This window comes from Hemiscyllium ocellatum, chromosome 7, assembly GCF_020745735.1.
Source record: "Hemiscyllium ocellatum isolate sHemOce1 chromosome 7, sHemOce1.pat.X.cur, whole genome shotgun sequence".
Classification (NCBI taxonomy): Eukaryota; Metazoa; Chordata; class Chondrichthyes; order Orectolobiformes; family Hemiscylliidae; genus Hemiscyllium; species Hemiscyllium ocellatum.
This window is the reverse complement of record NC_083407.1, coordinates 6,651,701-6,671,087: the sequence shown is the minus strand read 5'-3', so window position 1 is coordinate 6,671,087 and position 19,387 is coordinate 6,651,701. Positions and strand designations below refer to the sequence as shown.

Here is a 19,387-nt window from a genome sequence, read left to right as displayed (position 1 = left end):
TACACCACAGCAACAGCTTTACCCTCATCCATCTGTGTGGTCACCATCTCAAAGAACTCAATAATATTTGTGAGGCTCGACCTACCCTTCACAAAACCATGTTGACAATCCCAAATCAACTTATTCCTTTCTAAATGATTATAAATCCGATTTCTTATAACCTTTTCCAACACTTTACCCACAACCGAAGTAAGGCTCTCTGGTCTATAATTACCAGGGTTGTCTCTACTCCCCTTCTTGAACGTTTGCTATCCTCCAGTCTTCTGGCACTATGATGACATAAAGATCAAAACCAAAGGCTCTGCAATCTCCTCCCTGGCTTCCCAGATATTCCTAGGATAAATCCCCATCCAGCCCAGGGGACTTACTTACTTTCACACTTTCCAGAATTACTAACACTTCCTCCTTGTGAACCTCAATCCTGTCTAGTCAAGTGGCCTGTATCTCAGTATTCTCCTTGGCAACATTGTCTTTTTCCAAAGTGAATACTGAGAAAAAATATTCATTTAGCGCTTCCCCTATCTCCTCAGCCTTCATGCACAACTTCCCACTACTTTTGTTGTTTGACCATAACCTTTCTCTAATCATTCTTTTATTCCTGATATACCTATAGAAAGCTTTACGGTTTTCCTAGATCCTAACTGCCAACAACTTCCAGATTAGATTCCCTAAAGTATGGAAACAGGCTATTTGGCTCAACAAGTCTATACCAACCCTCTGAAGAACAACCCACCCAGACCCATACCCCCACCCTCTATTTACCCCTGACTAATGCACCTAACACTATGGGTAACTTAGCATGGCCAATTCACCTAACCTGCACATCTTTGGACTGTGGGAGAAAACTGGTGCACTCTGAGGAAACCCACACAGACACGAGCAGAATATGCAAACTCCACACAGTCACCTAAGATGGGAGTTGAACCCGGGTCCCTGGTGCTGGGAGGCAGCAGTGCTAACCACTGAGCCATTGTGCTAACCTAAATATCTCCTCGTGGTTCATCTTAGCTTTCTCTTTAGGTCTTTCCTGGTTAACATGTCTCACCCTAACATAAGCCTTCTTTCTCCTCTTGACAAGAGATTCAACTTCTTTAGTAAACCACAACTCCCTTACTCGACTACTTCCTACATGCCTGACAGGTACATACTTATCAAAAACATGCAGTAGCTGTTCCTTGAATAAGCTCTACATTTCAATTGTGTCCATCTCCTACAGTTTCCTTTCCCATCCTATGCTTCCTAAGTCTTGCCTTTTGTCATAATTGCCTTTCTCCCATCCATAACTCTTGCCCTGTGTTATATACCTATCCCTTTCCATCGCTAAAGTAAACATAACCAAATTGTGGTCACTGTCACCAAAGTGCTCATCTACCTCCAAATCAAACACCTGGCCTGGTTCTTTACCTAGTACCAAATCCAATGTGGCCTTGCTCCTTGTTGGCCTGTCTACATACTGTGTCAGAAAATCATCCTGCATGCATTGGACAAAAACTGACCCATCTAAAGTACTCGAACTATATCAATTTCCAGTCAATATTTGGAAAGTTAAAATCTCCCATAACAACTACCTGTTAATCTCACTCTTATCCAGAATCATTTTTGCTTTTCTTTCCTCAACATCTCTGGAACTATTCAGAGGCCTAGCGAAAACTCCTTAACAGGGTGACCTCTCTTTTCCTGTTTCTAACCTCAGTCCATTACAACCTCAGTGGATGTATTCTCAAAAGTCCTTTCTGCCACCGTAATACCGCCCTTGAGTAACAATGCCACACCTCCTCCTCTTTTACCACCGTCTCTGTTCTTACTGAAACATCTAAATCCCGGAACCTGCAACAACCATTCCTGTCCTTGCTCTATCTATGTCTTTGGAATAGCCACAAAATCGAAGTCCCAGGTATCAACTCATGACGTAAGTTCCCCCACCTTATTCTGGATGCTCCTGGCATTGAAGTAGACACACTTCAATCCACCTTCCTGCTTGCTCCTGCTGAACTCCTGCGACCTTGAGACCTTATTTCTGAACTCACTACTCTCAATCTCCTGGGCACTGGAACTACAATTTAGGTTCCCATCCCCCTGCTGAATTAGTTTAAACCCTCCCAAAGAGCATTAGCAAACTCCCCTCCCCCCGCCCCCCTCAGGATATTGGAACCCCTCTGGTTCAGGTGTGGACCATCCTGTTTGTAGAGGTCCCACCTACTCCGGAATGAGCCCCAGTTATCCAGGCATCTGAAGCCCTCCCTCCTGCACCATCCTTGTAGCCACATGTTCAACTCCTCTCTCTCCCTATTCCTTGCCTCGTGAGCACATGGCACAAGCAACAAACCAGAGCTAACGACTCTGCTTGTTCTAGCACTAAGCCTTCACTGTAGCTCCATGGATTTCTGCTTTAAATCCCCATCTCTTTTCCTACCTATGTTGTTAGTACTATGTGGACCACAGAGCTGCTCCCCCTCCCTCAAGGATCCCAGAAACACGATCCTAGCACGAGCACCTGAGAGGCAACAAACCAACTGTGAGTCTCTCTCATTCCCACAGAACCTCCTAGCTGTCCCCCTAACTGTGGAGTCCCCAATGGCTAATGCTGTGCTCCTCTTCCCCCTTCCCTTTTGAGCAACAGGGGACAGAGTCTGTGCCAGAGACCTGTGCCCCATGGCTTACCCCCCAAAGGTATCCAAAGCAGTATACTTGTTATTGAGGGGAATGCCACAGGGGTTCCCTGCACTACCTGCCTGTTCCCTTGCTGTCCCCTGGCTGTAACCCACCTGCCCTTTTATTGCATCTGTGGTGTGATTACCTCCCTGTAACTCCTCTCAATAATCCCCTCCACCTCCCAAAGTTCATCCAGTTCCAGTTCCCTAACACGGTTTTTCGAGGAGCTGGTGTTGGGTGCTCTTCCTGCAGATTAAGTCAGCAGGGACATTGGTGGTGACCCTTATCTCCCACGTTCTGGAGGAGGAATGTTCAGTTGCCCTAACTGCCATTCCCACTATTCTAAATTTCCAAAGAGACTGCAGAAAAATAAAGAATAAAATAAGTTTTTTAAACTTACTAATCCAGCGCACAGAACTCTTTTTTTTGGTGGGAGACACTACATAAGTAGCATTTTGGGTAACGCAACACCCAAATATATTACTTCGCTTACTTAGCAATCCTATGTCCACACCTGTTCAGCGTGTGCTTCGCCTGTTCATGAGTTAAGCATTCAAATCAGTGATTCACCTTCCTGTCAGCCATCTTGTCGATGCTCCTGCTCCTGCTCTTCTTGCTGCTGAAACAAAAATGGAGTGCTCCAACCATCAAGGTATGTGTTTGAATCGGTGATTCACCTTCCCATCTACCCCCAGTTCACGCTCCTGCTCTTCCTGCTGTTGAAACAATAAAAACACGACACATAGTTGAGACGAGAGTCCTTCATGGTAACCTCAGCCAGTGTGGTAATTGGACTCATGCAGTCGGCATCATTCTGTATTGCTGACTAGCTATCCAGCCAACTGAGCTAAACAACCCCCTTGCAACAAGACCATAAGACAGGAGCAGAAATTAGGCCATTCAGCCCATCAAGTCAGCATCCAATCATGGCTGATAAGTTTCTCAACCCCATTCTCTCGCTTTCTCCCCATAAACCTTGATCTCCTTAATACTCAAAAATCTATCTATCTCAGTCTTAAATATACCTCAATAACTTGGCCTCCACAGCGTGCTGTGGCAATGAATTCCATAGATTCACCATTCTCTGACTAAAAACGTTTCTCCTTTTCTCCATTCTAAAAGGTCTTCCCTTTACTCTATGGCCGGGTCTTCAAGTCCTAGTTTCGCTTTCCAATGGAAACATCTTCCCATCATCTGCTATGTTCAGGCCATTCAGTATTCTGTCATCCCTCTAAACTCCATCAACCCAGAATATTCAAATGATTCTCATGTTAAGCTTTTCATTCGTGGGACCATTCTCTTGAACCTCTTCTGAACACGTTCCAGGGTCAGTACATCCTTCCTGAAATATGAGGCCCAAAATTGCACACAATATTCTAAATGTGGTTGATCAGAGTCTTGTACAGCCTCAGAAGTATATCCATGCTTTTATATTCATGTCCTCTCAAAATAAGTGCTGTCATTGCATTTGCCTTCCTTAATACTGACTCAACCAGCAAGAGCCAATGCTGACTTTGTGAAACATTTGGAAAGGGATGAATAAAATCCTTCCATCATGACAAGGGATCATCCTCAACACCTGCCCCTTTGTGTCTTTGCAGAGCTGCCACTCATATTTGTGCTGAAGCTGGAGGACGTGTGCATTCAGAGAGACGGCTCCATCACCCTATGGTGTGAACTCAACAAGGTGAAAGGTGACGTCATGTGGCTGAAGGATGGGAAGGAGGTCCGTCCCAGTCGCAAGCACATCATCCGAGCTGAGGGGCGACTGCGATCCTTGACCCTGTGCAAAGCAACACTTGACGACGAGGGTGAATACTCGTGCGAGTCTAAGGATGACAGGACAGTGGGAAGAGTGTCCGTGAGAGGTCTGTGCTGCCTTGCCTTTTGTTTGACCCTGTGTCCATTTGAGATCATGGAGTACCACCTACCACCTTCAAAACATTGTCCATCTCCATCTCTGTTGCAGGGGTCCCTATGTCAGTGACACTCCTCCTCTTTCTTCCCAACTACAGAGAATATCAATCCAATTTACTCAGCTTCTCTTCCTTGTTTCCTCATCATCTTGACTGTCCTGTCTTCAGTGTCTCCAGAATCCAATTGTGTCATTTATCATCCACGCTCTGTAAATGTGGATTATTCCAAATTCTTGCTCTTTGTCTCCGTGCTTACCCCTCACCCTGTTTGCCTATTACCCCAAGCTCACTAACATCCACTGGCTCTAAGTCTGACACAGCCCAATTTCAAAACCCAATTCTTGTTTGCAAATGTGTCCATGTACTCCCCTTCCCTTACTCTCTCCCAGATCCACAACCCTCCTCTAATTATGGCTTCTTGAGCACTCCCAAATTAATTACTCCGCCATTGGTAGCCTTGCCTTCAGATTGCTGATCCCTGAGCTCTGAAATTCTCCCCCTAAACCACTCTTTCTCTTTCCTCCTTCAAGACACTCTTTAAAATATATTTCCTCAATCAAAGCTTGCAATCATCTTTCCAGTGCCTCCACTTGTGGCCAAGGATGCATTATGTTTGCTAGCAACTTTTGTGAATTATCTCGTGACATTCCAGAATATTAAAGGGGCTACACAACTGCTCCCTTCTTTTATACTCTTGATGACACATCAGTATTTCTTACGGTAGGATGGATTCTATGTTGTAACTTTCTGACCCTCAAGTGTGTTTCCTCTCATTTCAGTTCCCCGGGTCGTGGAGTTCATCTCCGATCTCCGCAGTATCACTGTGCTGGAGGGAGATGACGCTAAGTTCAAGTGCATGGTGTCCCCAGAGGATGTGAGGCTGTCCTGGCAAGTGCACGGCATGGAAGTCCCACCAGGCAGCACGAAATATGTGACCTCACGAAATGGTCTGTGTCACATGCTGCTGATACAGGACTGCCAGCTTACAGATATTGGCCAAGTGATAGCAGAGGCTGAGGGAATTGTCTCCACTGCCAACCTTCAGGTGCAAGGTAGGTCACAACCTAGGGTAGGTGGGAAATACATTTAACATTGCCCGACAGACCCATATTTGCCTGATTCACCACATGGGTAGGCTTGGGGATAGGTTGAGGCTTGTACCCTTGTAAAATATTCTTTATTGTTGCAAGTTGTTGTAGAGTAATATATTGACCCTGGGCAATATAAAATGAATAAGAAGGTTCTCTTTCTTTGGAATTTCAAAAGGGCTAAAGTAGTGCAGATGTCAGACACCATTTTTAAGGTGAGAGGTCATAGTTTTAAAGTGATACGTTATAAAAGGGAGGTTTATTCCCTGTGAGAATTAAGACCGAACCACCCAAAAGTAGCACCTTGCCCTGTAATCTGTAAAATAGTGTGAAAAGTGGTGTAACCTGCTTTTCAGCAACTTGCAGTGGTTAAATAATGTAAATCCCTAACACTCACTTTAAAATCAACAAGTAATAATTTATTTATCTAACTCTTAACAGTGAACAAATTAACTAAACTATTAACGAATCAAATAAATCCCTTCCAACTACTAACAATTCCCAAGTGAAATAAAATTCTAATGGTATGTTGTTCCAATAAATACAAGTCCCACTCATATAACAAAAAATAGAATTTAGTCTCTCAAACTTATAGCCAGGTTATGTATCTTCCAGACTGTTCTGTGCCTTTGTCGATTGTTTTGTCAGGAATGCCATCTCTGTCGCTGGTACCATTGTTACTTAGATGGTGCCTTCTCTATTACATAGATGAGGTTATGAGAGCCAGTGATTCTCTCTTTCAGGGCCATTAGCTCTGGCAGATGGCAACTTGCTCAGGGGTCTTTGTTCAACTGCTCCCTTCTTTTATACCCTTGATGACACATCAGTATTTCTTACGGTAGGATGGATTCTATGTTGTCAAAACCATCAGATTTAAATTTAATAGGTTTTGGTATCTAAGTGGCTGGTTCAAATTGATTGGCTAAATTCAAAAGCCTGTTTTCTAGGTAAATACTGCTGCTTGGTCTGCTAACTGTATGGCCTTTCAATACGTATGTTTCAAGTTGGATGCTCTCTGTGTTCCTGCAAGCCCCCAAGCTGCTGCTCACAGATATCCATTCCAAATCTCTAAGCACTGAAAAAGCACCACCTTTTAAAGGAATTATGCAATGCTTCTCCCTCCCCCACAACCCCAGCATTTTACAAACACCAACTTCACAACAGATGTGCAAAAGAAGCAAGGGTGGTCCAGGAAAAAGCTTTTTCTTAGCTTGTTTGACTGGATGACTGGTTTGCAATGCAGAAGGATGCTAACATGTGGGTTCAATTCCTGCACTGACCGAGGTTACCATGAAATGACTCTGTCCAAGTCCCATCTGCTGCAAAGGTGTGCCTGAATATATCTGAGCAGTTTAATTAGGCTTTTGTGGTGTAGTGTCTGAGGTAAGAGACGAGTTTGTAGGCATGGAATAACATCTTGGCACAGGTTGGTTAGAAAATACCTCAATCATTTTCCTCGTCTGAGGCCTTCACTTTTTTTTAATTCATTCGTGGGATGTGCATGTTGCTGGCATGGCCAAAATTCATTGCCTATCCCCATGAAAGAATACTCAAAGGCACAGAGGTGAGGGACTGTAGTGAATATGGTGAGACTGTAGAAGCTGGGATTATTCTCCTCAGGATGGAGAAGGTTAAGACTAAACTTAATGGATCTGTTCAAAAATTATGATGAATTTTAATAAGATTAAATGTGAAACAGTTTCCCTGAAGGAGAGTCAGTGACCAATTGGCAAAAGAACTCCAGGCAGTGATTAAACCTTTCCATCTCTCTCTGCTCTTTTTTAATTGCATCTAAACAAGTTACATCTTTGACCACATTTTCAGTTGTGGTGTTTATCCACATGATCACTGGTCAAATACTACCTTCTGCTATTTGCCACCTCCATTGGTTTGTAGTACTTGGTAAGACTTTCTTTAAAGTAATTCACCTTCACCAGTCGTCTTTTAGTTTTGCATTGTATTAAGTCTATCTATTGATTAGTGTTAGAGGATACACCACTAGTTGTTGCATGTTCCAGGGTTTAAATGTTTCAGTAAGAATAGGGAAGGCGGTAAAAGAGAGGGAGGTGTGGCATTGTTGGTCAAGGCAGGAAGGATGGTTAATGAGGGATTCGTCTACTGAGGTACGAAACAGGAAAGAAAGGACCACCCTTGTTGGGAGTTTTCTATAGGCCTGTGAGAAGTTCCAGAGAGATAGAGGAAAGGATTCCAAAGATGATTTTGAATAGGAGTGAAAGTAACAGGGTAGTTGTTATGGAGCTTTTTAGCTTTCCACATATTGACTAGAAATGCTATAGTTCGAGTATTTTAGATGGGTCAATTTTTGTCCAATGTGTACAGGAGGGTTTCCTGACACAGTATGTAGACGGGCTACCAAGAGGCGAGGCCACATTGGATTTGGTACTGGATAATGGACCAGGCCAGGTGTTAGATTTGGAGGTGGGTGAGCAATTTGATGACAGTGACCACAATTCAGTTATGTTTACTTTAACGATAGAAAGGAGTAGGTATTTACAGCAGAGCAAGGGTTATAGCTGTGGGAAAGGCAATTATGATGTGATGAGGCAAGATTTAGGATGTATAAGCTGGGGAAGGAAACTGCAGGGATGGGCAAAATTGAAACGTGGAGCTTGATCAAGGAGCTTGATAAGTACATACCTGTCAGGCAGAGAGGAAGTGGTCAAGCGAGGGAACTGTGGTTTACTAAAGAAGTTGAATCTGTTGTCAAGAGAACGAAGGAGGCTTATGTAAAGTTGAGATGTGAAGGCTTAGGTAGCACGCTTGAGAGTTACAAGTAAGTCAGGAAGGACCTAAAGAGAGAGCTAAGGAGAGTGAGGAGGGGACCGGAAAATTCTGTGGCGGGTTGGATTAAGGGAAACCCTAAAGCTTTCTATAGGTATGTCAGGAATAAAAGAATGACTAGGGTAAGGTTAGGGCCAGTCAAGGATAGTAGTGGGAAGTTGTGCATGGAGTCCAAGGAGATAGGAGAGGCACTAAATGAATATTTTTCTTTAGTACTCACACAGGAAAAAGATAATGCTGTCGAGGAGAATACTGAGATACAGGCTATTAGACTAGATGGGATTGAGGTTCATAATTAGCAATTCTGGAAAGTGTGAAAATAGATAAGTCTCCAAGAGCTAGGCTGAGAGGTGGCAAATGGAGTTTAATGTAGAAAAGTGTAAGGTGATTCACTTTGGAAAGAGTAATGGGAATACAGAGTACTGGACTAATGGTAAGATTCTTGGTGGTGTGGATGAGCAAAGGGATCTCGCTATCCATGTGCATAGATCGCTGAAAGCTGTCACCCAGATTGATCGGATTGTTAAGAAGGAGTATGGTGTATTAGCTTTAATTGGTAAAGTTTTGGAGCCATGAGGTCATGTTGCAGCTGTACAAAACTGGTGCGGCCACATTTGGAATATTGTGTACAGTTCTGGTCGCTGCATTATAGGCAGGATGTGTAAGTATTGGAAAGGGTGCAGAGGAAATTCACCAGGATGTTGCCTGGTATGGAGGGAAGGTCTTATGAGGAAAGGCTGAAGTACTTGAGCTATTTTCATTAGAGAGAAGAAAGTTAAGAGGTGACTTAATAGAGACATACAATATGATCAGAGGATTAGGTAGAGTGGACTGTGAGAGCCTTTTTCCTTGGATGGTGATGGCAAGCACAAGGGGACATAGCTTTAAATTGAGGAGGGATAGATATAGGACAGATGTCAGAGATAGGTTCTTTACTCAGTGAGTAGTGAAGGCTTGGAATGCCCTGCCTGCAACAGTAATAGAATCAGCAATTTCAAATGGTCATTAGATAAACGTATGGTTGATAATACAATAACGTACGTTAGATGGGCTTCAGATTGGTTTCACAGGTCGGTGTAACATCAAGGGCCAAAGGGCATGTACTGCACTTTAATGTTCTATGCACTGTGTAGAGCATCTACAGAATTGATATTATCCTTCAATAACACAATAGTAGTATAACTGGTTTGTCACATAAAGCAATGCCAATAGCATGAGTTCCTGAACTGGCTGAGGTTACCATGAGATACTCTATTCAAATCCCACCTGCTCCAAAGATGTGTCAGAATATAGTATATCTGAGCAGTTTGATTTGGATGTTGTGATGCAATGGTACTGTCTCTGCCTCTGAGCCATAATGCCCAGGTTCAAGTCCCATCTACTCCAGAGATGTGTCATACATCTTTGAACAGATTGATTAGGAAAATATCAACAAGGCTGATTGCATAATATCAGTGAGTACAATACATTAGGTCAGCTATAATGGTTAGCACATAAGGCAATTGGTATAGATCCAACTGATCCTTTTGAAAACTCAAGCGGAACTCTTTCCTGTTGGTCTGTGACATCAATAGAATGGATGGAGCCAATTTACTTTGAACATTAACCCCTTCAGAGCCAATACCTTTTCGACAATATTAATCTTCGAGTAAAAAATGAGGTCTGCAGATGTTGGAGATCACAGCTGCAAATGTGTTGCTGGTCAAAGCACAGCAGGTTAGGCAGCATCTCAGGAATAGAGAATTCGACGTTTCGAGCATAAGCCCTTCATCAGGAATAATCACTTATTTGTAATATATCTGTAAGACGCATGGAGTCAAATTTTAATGGCTCAGTATCTATGAAATGCCTTGGGATGCTTTGCTGTATCCAAGATACTACATAAACGCAAACTGTTGTTGGTGTTCCACAATGGAAACAAGTGGCAATTCCTGTGATTGATCTTTCTCTACTGACCTCAAGAAGCCCACAATCCTGTTGTAGCCCCAGTGGATTCAGGACAAGAAAGAAAATTGAGGTCCCCTGTTTATAATCCACTGACCTTTGCTTGAAAGTGTTGTGTGATTTAGTGAAAAGTGTTCAAATAATGTGGCCAGTGTGAAACTGTCCATTTTGGCAGGAAGAGTAATAAGAGTTTGCAGAGCACTGAGATGGAGAGGGATCTGGGTTTTCTTGTGTATGAATCACAAAAGGTTTGCTGTCCCATACTGCAAATAATCAGGAAAACTATTGGAATGTTGTGGTTTATCACAAGGGGATAAAAGCAGGAAGGCTATACTTCAGTTATACAGGGCACGGGAGTATTATACCAGTATTGGTCACATTATTTAAGGAAGGAAATACGTGTTCACAGGAAGTTTACTAAGTTAATACTTGGAATGGGGGGTTGTCCAATGAAGACAGACTAGAGTTGTATCCACTCTAGTTTAGAAGAGTGAGAGGCAAGTTGGTTGAAATAAAATGGATCTTGAGCGGTCTTGACTGGATGTTTCCTTTCTGGGAGAATCCAGAAGCAGGGGCCACAGTTTAAAAATATGGGATTGCCCATTGAAAACAGAGATCAGGCTAAATTATTTCTGCCAGAGGGTTGTGAGTTTTTTAGAACTCTTACTGAAAAGGTGATGGAAGCAGAGTCCTTGAATATTTTTAAGGCCTAGATTCTTGATTAGCAAGAGGGAGGTTTGACGGGAAAGTAGTGTGATGGTGCTGTTACTTTAAAAAGGTTGTTTTGTCCTAGTTTTTTTTTTGGAACGAGGTTGTAAAGGCAATCTAGATGAACTAGCTGCTGAAGATGGTTTAAGTAAACAATTTAGAAGGCCTTTAGGTTTTGTTTAAAAGCTGGAACAATAGAAGCAGCTTGAATGGGAATGGCCAGCTTTCTCTCACCTGTTTTTTTTCAGCTGTCAGAAGCTATTTGGGGTCTCAGAAGATTTGGAATCTTCAGAGAATGATTCCAAGCTGCTACATTCTCTAGAATTTCTGTTGATTTTATTCCTTCTGGATTGGAGAACTGCACATAAGAATCTGTGTCAGAATTTGCCTTTCTGCTGAGGGGTGTGTTTATGGGATGTTATTATATTGGAGATAGTGAGGACTTCAGATGCTGGAAAGTCAGTCAATAAAATGTGGAGCTGGAAAAAGCCCAGTAGGTCAAGCAGCATCAGAGGAGCAGGAGAGTCAATGTTTTGGGCAGGATCCTTCATCAGAATTGGGGAAGGGGAAGGGGACTGAGAAATAAATAGGAGGGAGGGATGGGGCTGGGGGAAAGGTAGGTGGAGTGGTGATAGATGGATAGGTAGGAGGTGATTGAGATTGGTCAATCGGAATTGTGGAGCAGATAGTTGGGAGGCAGATGGACAGGTTAGGTCAGGTCAAGGGATAGGGCGGAGAGGGAGAGCTAGACTTGGGATGAGATTGGGGGGGGGGGGGGTGGGGAGATTTGGAAGCTGGTAAATTTTATGTTGACGCCATAAGGCTGTAAGCTCCTGAAGTGGAAGATGAAGTATTCTTCCTCCAGTTTGCATCTGGCCTTATTTTGACGACAGAGGAGGTGCAGGAAGGACATGTAATTGGTGAGTGGGAGGGGCAGTTGAAATGGCTAGCAGCCGGAAGGTGGGGTTGATTGGAGCATGTAGGCCATTGAGGTACCCTGAACCAGTCCCTGGATTTGCGCTTAGTCTCTCCAATATAGAGGAGACCACATGGGAAAACAACGGATGCAGTGAATCAGGTTAGAGGAAATGCACGTGAAGGTTATTAAATGCAGGTTATTGCATTGGAACAGTTATTTAGTAATTGATACTGTATCTATCATTCAGTTAAGTTTTCCAATAATTAAGTTATTTTTAATACCTCTTTTTATATTTTAACTATAGTGTTTAAATAAATTGTGTTCTGCTTAACGTTGAGTAATTTGACCAGTTGAATTACATTTGCGACACGTACTTCACATCTGTCTTCAACAATAAGAAAAAGTTATGATTGAGGTTACCCTCTTACTACATTTTGACAGGGTCTGGTCTGGTCCATAGCAGTAGAGTTAAACAATAAGCCATGATTTTAATGAACATTGGAACATAGTCAAAAGCTGAATGATCTACTTCTGTTCTTGATGTTCATCTGTTCATGTATACTATGAAAAAGTGCGAATAGCAACATTTGACAGGTAGATAAAATCAAAATACTGCAGATGTTGGAGACGTGAAATAAGGACAAATTGGTAGAGAAACTCGGCAGGTTCAGCAGCATCTATGAAGAGATGAACAGAGTTATGTTTCAAGTCTGGTAGGGTTCTTCATTGGAGTGTGCTGGATTCAAAACATTAACACTATTTCTGTTTCCACAGTCACTGCCAGACCTGCTGAGTTTCTCCAGTACTTTGTGTTAGTTTGATCAAGCCTGACACAAGGCTGAAATGAGGAGGAATTTGTTCTTTCAAAAGGTTGAGAGTCTTTAGAACTCCTTGCCACATAGCTGTGGGGCAGAGTTTTTGTGCATATTTAAGGCTGAAATAGATCCCTGATCAGTAGTGAATTGAAGGTTATGGGGAAAAGGTCAGGAAATTGGACATGAGGAATGTCAAATCCTATTGAATGCTGAAGCGGCCTATTCCTGTTTCTATTTGTTACAGTCTTATGGTCTAAGAACGGGATGATCCAACTGTTAAATATCCCATGGATACACAGAATGAGTGCAGACATAGAGTGGAAGCTTGCAGTTGAAACAATAGAAGGAAAATGATGTATACTCTGTTTTTACTATTCCTGCAGAGACCCAGGTTGTGTTCACCAGGAAGCTGGTGAGCGTGGTAACAGAAGAGCGGCAAGATGCTACTTTTGAAGTAGAGGTAAGCAATGAGTCAGCCGAGGTCCAGTGGATGAAGCAGGGAGTGGTCATCCAGTCCAGTCCAAAGTTCATTCTGCAGCAAGACGGCAGGACCAGGCGGCTAATTGTATGTGACACTGTGTTCTCTGACCGAGGGAATTACCGCTGTGAGACCCTGCATGACAGAACACAGGCCAAACTCATCATTGAACGTAAGTATAGACCTGGTTTAAGAAAAGCACAAAACAAAGGTGGGAGTTTTAATCTGTATCTACCCCTGTGCTGATCCTGTTGTTGGAGCGTTTGATGGAAACAGTGTAGAGTAAGCTATATTCTGTATCTCACCCTATGTTGTCCCTGACTTTGGAAACAATGCAGAGAGTACTTTACCTTCAGTTTCAAAGTCTAGATGGAGCATAATCTTTGGTTTAAAAGAGTAGAGGAAGGTTCAACTTCAGTTTGAAAGAGTAGCAGAAGCTTCGCTTCCTGCCTAACTCCGTCCTGTTCCTGTCCTGGGAATCTTTGGGGACCTTTATTCTATATCTAACCTTGTGTTGTCCTTGTTGTGGGAGTGTTTGATGGGGACCGTATAGAGGAGCTTTACTCTATATCTAACCCCATGTATGGGTGTTTCTCTGGGTTTGGGTGATGATTAAAACAGGTCTTTGTTGAGGGTGAGATCTTGATGGCGAGATTAATTCAAAGGAACAAAGAACAGTACAGCACAGAAACTGCCCCTTTGGCCTTCCAAGACTGCGCAGACAGTTGTGGATAGTGAGGAGGATTGTCAGAGGATACAGCATGATATAGATCAGTTGGAGGCAGAAAAATGTTTAATCCTGGACAAATGTGAGGTGATGCATTTTGGAAAGTTAAGTACAGGGAGAAATTATACAGTGAATGGCAGAACCCTTAGCAGTATTGATATTTGGAGGGATCTTGGTGTATAAGGTTCACAGTAAAAAATGAGGTCTGCAGATGCTGGAGATCACAGCTGCAAATGTGTTGCTGGTCAAAGCACAGCAGGCCAGGCAGCATCTCAGGAATAGAGAATTCGACGTTTCGAGCATAAGCCCTTCATCAGGAATCCTGATATAAGGTTCACAGATCACTTAATGCAGCAGTGCAGGTAGATAAGGTAGCAAAAAAGGCCTATGACATGAAGGGCTTTAGCCAAGTTCAGTAACCATGGGGATGGCCTCAACTGGGACCTTGGGTTCATGTCACACTACAGGTGACCCCATTGCACTATACACACCCAGACACTCCTACACACACACAGACAGACACACACACACACATTCTCTTACAGACCCAGACACACACACACACCTTCTCTCGTGCTCACACATACACCCCCATGCTCTCACACACACCTTTCACAGACTTATACCCCTATACACACTCTCTCTCTCTCTCTCTCTCTCTTACACACACACACACACACACACACACACACACACACACACACACACACACACACACACACACTCATAACCCCTCCCTCACACACACAAAAACACACCCACATATACACACACACATATAAATTTGTGGGGTGAATTTGTACTTGCAAAATTACATTTTTCTTTGCTCAAAACTGCATGAATCCATGTATGATTCTGTAAATCCTTTTTTAGATTAGAATCAGTCTGACCATTGGGGCACAGACAGTCTCACACAGGGCAACTCACACCTTCAATGCATTATCTGGGCTGGCGTGACACCAATTGTTAAAGTTCACTTGAGGATGTAACTTTTAAAAAAGTTTTGTGATTTACATATGAAAGAACTGAAACCAACATGGTCGTTCTAAAAGATGAGAGACTTAAGAAACAATCCTGGTATTTTTTAATATATAATTTCAGTTACATCACACTGTAAACTTATGCTATAAATTCTATGTCTTACGATGATATACGCCACAACCACCTGATGAAGGAGCAGCACTCCAAAAGCTAGTGCCTCCAAATAAACCTATTGGAGTATAATCTTGTGTTGTGTGATTTTTAACTTCCTATTCATCTGGGTGCTTCTTGAATGCTGCTATTGTGTCTGCTTCCACCACATCCTCTGGCAGCACATTCCAGGCATTCACCACCCTTTGTGCCTCGCACATCTGTAGCCCCCAGTAATTGACCCTTCCACCCTGAGAAAAACTTCTTTCCATTCTATCCATACTGTTCACAATCTTATAAACTTCTTTAGGTCACCCCTCAACCTCCTGCTTTCCAGTGAAAACGAACCCAGTTTATCCAACCTTTCTTCATAGCTAAAATCCCCCATACCCAGCAACATCCTGGTAAATCTTTTCTGTACGTTCTCCAAAGCATCCACCGCCTTTTGTTGTGTGATGCCCAGAGTTGTACACAACATTCCAAGTGTGGCCTAACTAAAGTTCTATAAATCCACAGCATAATTTACCTATCATTATACTCAATGCCCTGTTCAATGAAGGCAAGCATGTCATAGTTGAGAGTGTAGTGCAGAGTGGGAGGGAAAGTCTAAATGTTGGGCCATCGGGCGGTGTGGTTGATTGGTGCGGGTGTCTCGGAGATGTTCCCTAAAGTGCTCTGCTAGGAGGTATCCAGTCTCCCCAGTGTAGAGGAGACCGCATTGGGAGCAATGGATACAGTAAATGATATTGGTGGATGTGCAGGTAAAACTTTGATGGATGTGGAAGGCTCCTTTAGGGCCTTGGATAGAGGTGAGGGAGGAGGTGTGGGCGCAGGTTTTGCAATTCCTGCAATGGCAGGGGAAGGTGTCAGGATGGGAGGGTGGGTTGAAGGGGGACGTGCACCTGACCAGGTAGTCACGGAGGGAATGGTCTTTGCAGAAGGCGGAAAGGGGTGGGGAGGGAAATATATCCCTGGTGATGGAGTCTGTTTGGAGGTGGCGGAAATGTCGGTGGATGATTTGGTTTATGCGAAGGTTGGTAGGGTGGAAAGAGAGCACCAGGGGCGTTCTGTTCTTGTTACGGCTGGCGAGGTGGGGTCTGAGGGTGGAGGTGCGGGATGTGGAGGAGATGCGTTAGAGGGCATCTTTAACCACGTGGGAAGGGAAATTGCGGTCTCTAAAGAAGGAGGCCATCTGGTGTGTTTTGTGGTGGAACTGGTCCTCCTGGGAGCAGATACGGCGGAGGTGGAGGAATTGGGAATACAGGATGGCATTTTTGCAGGAGGTAGGGTGGGAAGAGGTGAAAAGCAGCAGGTCAGGTAGCATCCAAGCAGCAGGAGAATCGACGTTTCCGGCATAAGCCCTTCTTGTCAGAGGCCTTTTTTGCTCCGTCATCTGCTGCATTCAGTGATCTGTGAACCGACATACCAAGATCCCTCCAAATATAAATACTCCTCAGGATTCTGCCATTCACTGCATAATTTACATCTCTACTTAACTGTCCAAAATGCATCACCTCACACTTGTCCAGGATTAAATATTTTTCTGCCCATGCCTCCAACTAATCAATATCCTGCTGTAGCCTCTGACAATCCTCCTCATTATCCACAACTCCAATCTTTGTATCATCCATAAACTTACTGATTAGACCAGTCACATTTCCTCCAAATCATTTATATAGACAAGGAACAGCAGAGGTCCCAGCACTGATCCCTGTGGAACACCACTAGTCACAACCCTCCATTATGAAAAGTATCCTTCCACCATTACCCTCTATCTTCTATGATTAAGCTAGTTCTGTATCCATCTTGCCAGTTCACCCCGATACCATGTGACTTCGCCTTTTGTATCAGTCTGCCAAGAAGGACCTTGTCAAAGGCTTTACTGAAGTCCATGTAGACAACATCAACCACTTTTTCCTCAATCAACTTTATCATATTTGCAGGAAAGGATGTGACAGTAGAATGGGAGTGCGAAACTGGTACTGCAATGCTGTATTTGACTGAAACGGTTAAAATAACCCTGACTCTGTTCCTGTGATTGCAGCTCGAAGGATATCAGTGAGGAAGCCTCTGGAGGACATGGAGATCTTTGAGAAGGAAGCAGTCACCTTCCAGGTGGAATTATCCCACCCAGACGTTGAAGGCATGTGGATCAAGGATGGAATACGAGTGAAGCCCAACAACAACCGGCGGATCAGCTGCACAGGAAAAGTCCATAGCCTCACACTGTCCGCACTGACACTCGAGGACTCAGGCACTGTCACATTTCAGGCCGACAATGTCCGCAGCATCTCACGGATAACAGTCAGAGGTCAGATTCCCACAACCTGCTCCTAGCCCTCATCACCAACCACCTCTAGGTCCCCGCACTGGCCATGTCCACGCATCACCTGGGTCAGATTCACAGCCACACCACTTCAAAAGTAGTCTATTCAGCCCATCAAATGTGTTCCACTATTCAATGAGATCATGGCTAATCTGATAATCATCAATTTCACTTTCCTGCCTTTTCCCCAGAACCTGAGATTCCCTTACTAATTAAAAAAATCTGTCTATATTAGCCATGAATATATATAATGTCACAGCTTTGGCAGCCCTCTGAGGTAAAGAATTCCATAATCCACTACTTTCTGAGGAAAGACATTCCTGTCTCTATCTTAAATGAGTGACCACTTATTCTGAGATAATGCTCTCTGTTCCTAGACTGGTTTTGGATTGGCAGAAATTACGGAGATGGGGAGGGAGTAGGGACTCAATGTGGTTACAGATAGGAAGAGTTGTAGGAGCTGGAAGAGGTTACAGCGTTAGGGAGGGATGCAGGCACTAGAGGAGCATATCAAGATGGGGGGGGAATAGGAGCTTGAAGAGATGAGAATTAAGGAATGATGTAGGCACCACAGGAGGATTCAGAGATGGGGAAGGGAATAGGGGCTCGAAGAGATGAGAATTAAGGAATGACAGGGACTAGAGGAGGATACAGAAATGGGGAGGGATGTAGAGACTGGATGAGGTTACACAGATAGAGAAGGGTGTAATAAGGTTACAGAAATAAGAATGTAGGCGCTAGAGCAAATTATAGCGAGCGTTGTAAGGGCTGGAGGAGGTTATAGAGATAGGGAAATGTGTAGGACTGCAGGACCTTTTAAATAAGTAGGGATGTTGAAGCTGGAGGAGGTTACAGAGACAAGAATTATAGGGAATGGATGAGCTTACAGTGATAGGGAAGCTTGTCAGGGCTTGAGGAAGTTACAGAAATAGGGAGGTGTGTAAGGACTGGAGGAGGTGACAGGGATATGAGGGGTTGTAGCGGTTTCCAGTTGGAAAGAGTTTATTGATTGATGTAAACCCTTTGTTTTAAATAACCTGTGTTAAATTTCCACTATGCCTATTCTTCTCTCGGGTGACAGTAGTTTTCCCAAGAAATAGAAATTGCGGTTGCAATATTATTTGAAACTTGCTTTGGCCATGTTTTCAGTTCTGTGCATTGTTCTGGACTCTGTTTTGCAAAAAGGATTTGGGTGCCTTGGACAAGGGGCCAAAATGATTTAGAAAATGATGCGAGCACCAAGATTGTACCAATCGGGAGAGGCTGAACAGGCTGGGTGTCTTTTCCCTCAAAGGCTGAGGGGGTGACACAATGAACGTGTTGCATAGGCTAGGAATCGAGAGAGACGTTTCCACTTGCGGGAGAGATCACAACAAGGGGACATTAACATCAATGCCTCTCTAAGAAACCCAGTCAGGTTTTTGGGAGAAAAATCTTTGCAAAGAGAGAATGTGGAATTCGCTCTGCAGATATTTTGTTTTCAATTCATTCAAAGGTATAAGTATCACCGCCTGTGCCAACATTTATTTTCCATCCTAATTGTCCTTCAATGACTTGCTCAACCAGTTTAGAGGATGGTTAAAAGTCAACCATCTTGCTGTGTCTGTGGAGTCCCATGTAGAAACCAAAAAAAAACTGCAGATGCTGGAATTCAAGGTAGGCAAGCAAGAGGCTGGGCGAACACAGCAAGTCAGGCAGCATCAGGAGGTGGGGAAGAAGTCAATGTTTTGGGTATAACCCTTCTTCAGCACTGGGGGTAGGTATAAGGGGAACTGCAGATAAAGGTGCTGGGAGGGGCAAGGAGGTGAGGTGGAGATAGGTGGAGACAGGTTGAGTGTATGACCTTATTCCACTTAGGCAGCCTACAACCCAGAGGAATCA

General features: G+C 43.6%; 1 protein-coding gene across 1 annotated transcript in view; it reads left to right on the top strand.

The window, feature by feature from the left end:
* Positions 1-19,387, top strand: part of LOC132817707 (obscurin-like) — a 306,454-nt gene that overhangs the window by 223,494 nt on the left and 63,573 nt on the right. Inside the window, exons 36-39 of the mRNA XM_060828232.1 lie at positions 4,254-4,520; positions 5,348-5,620; positions 13,228-13,494; positions 17,225-17,491. Of these exons, the coding sequence (XP_060684215.1) occupies positions 4,254-4,520; positions 5,348-5,620; positions 13,228-13,494; positions 17,225-17,491 (1,074 nt within the window). The remainder of the gene's footprint in view (positions 1-4,253; positions 4,521-5,347; positions 5,621-13,227; positions 13,495-17,224; positions 17,492-19,387) is intronic.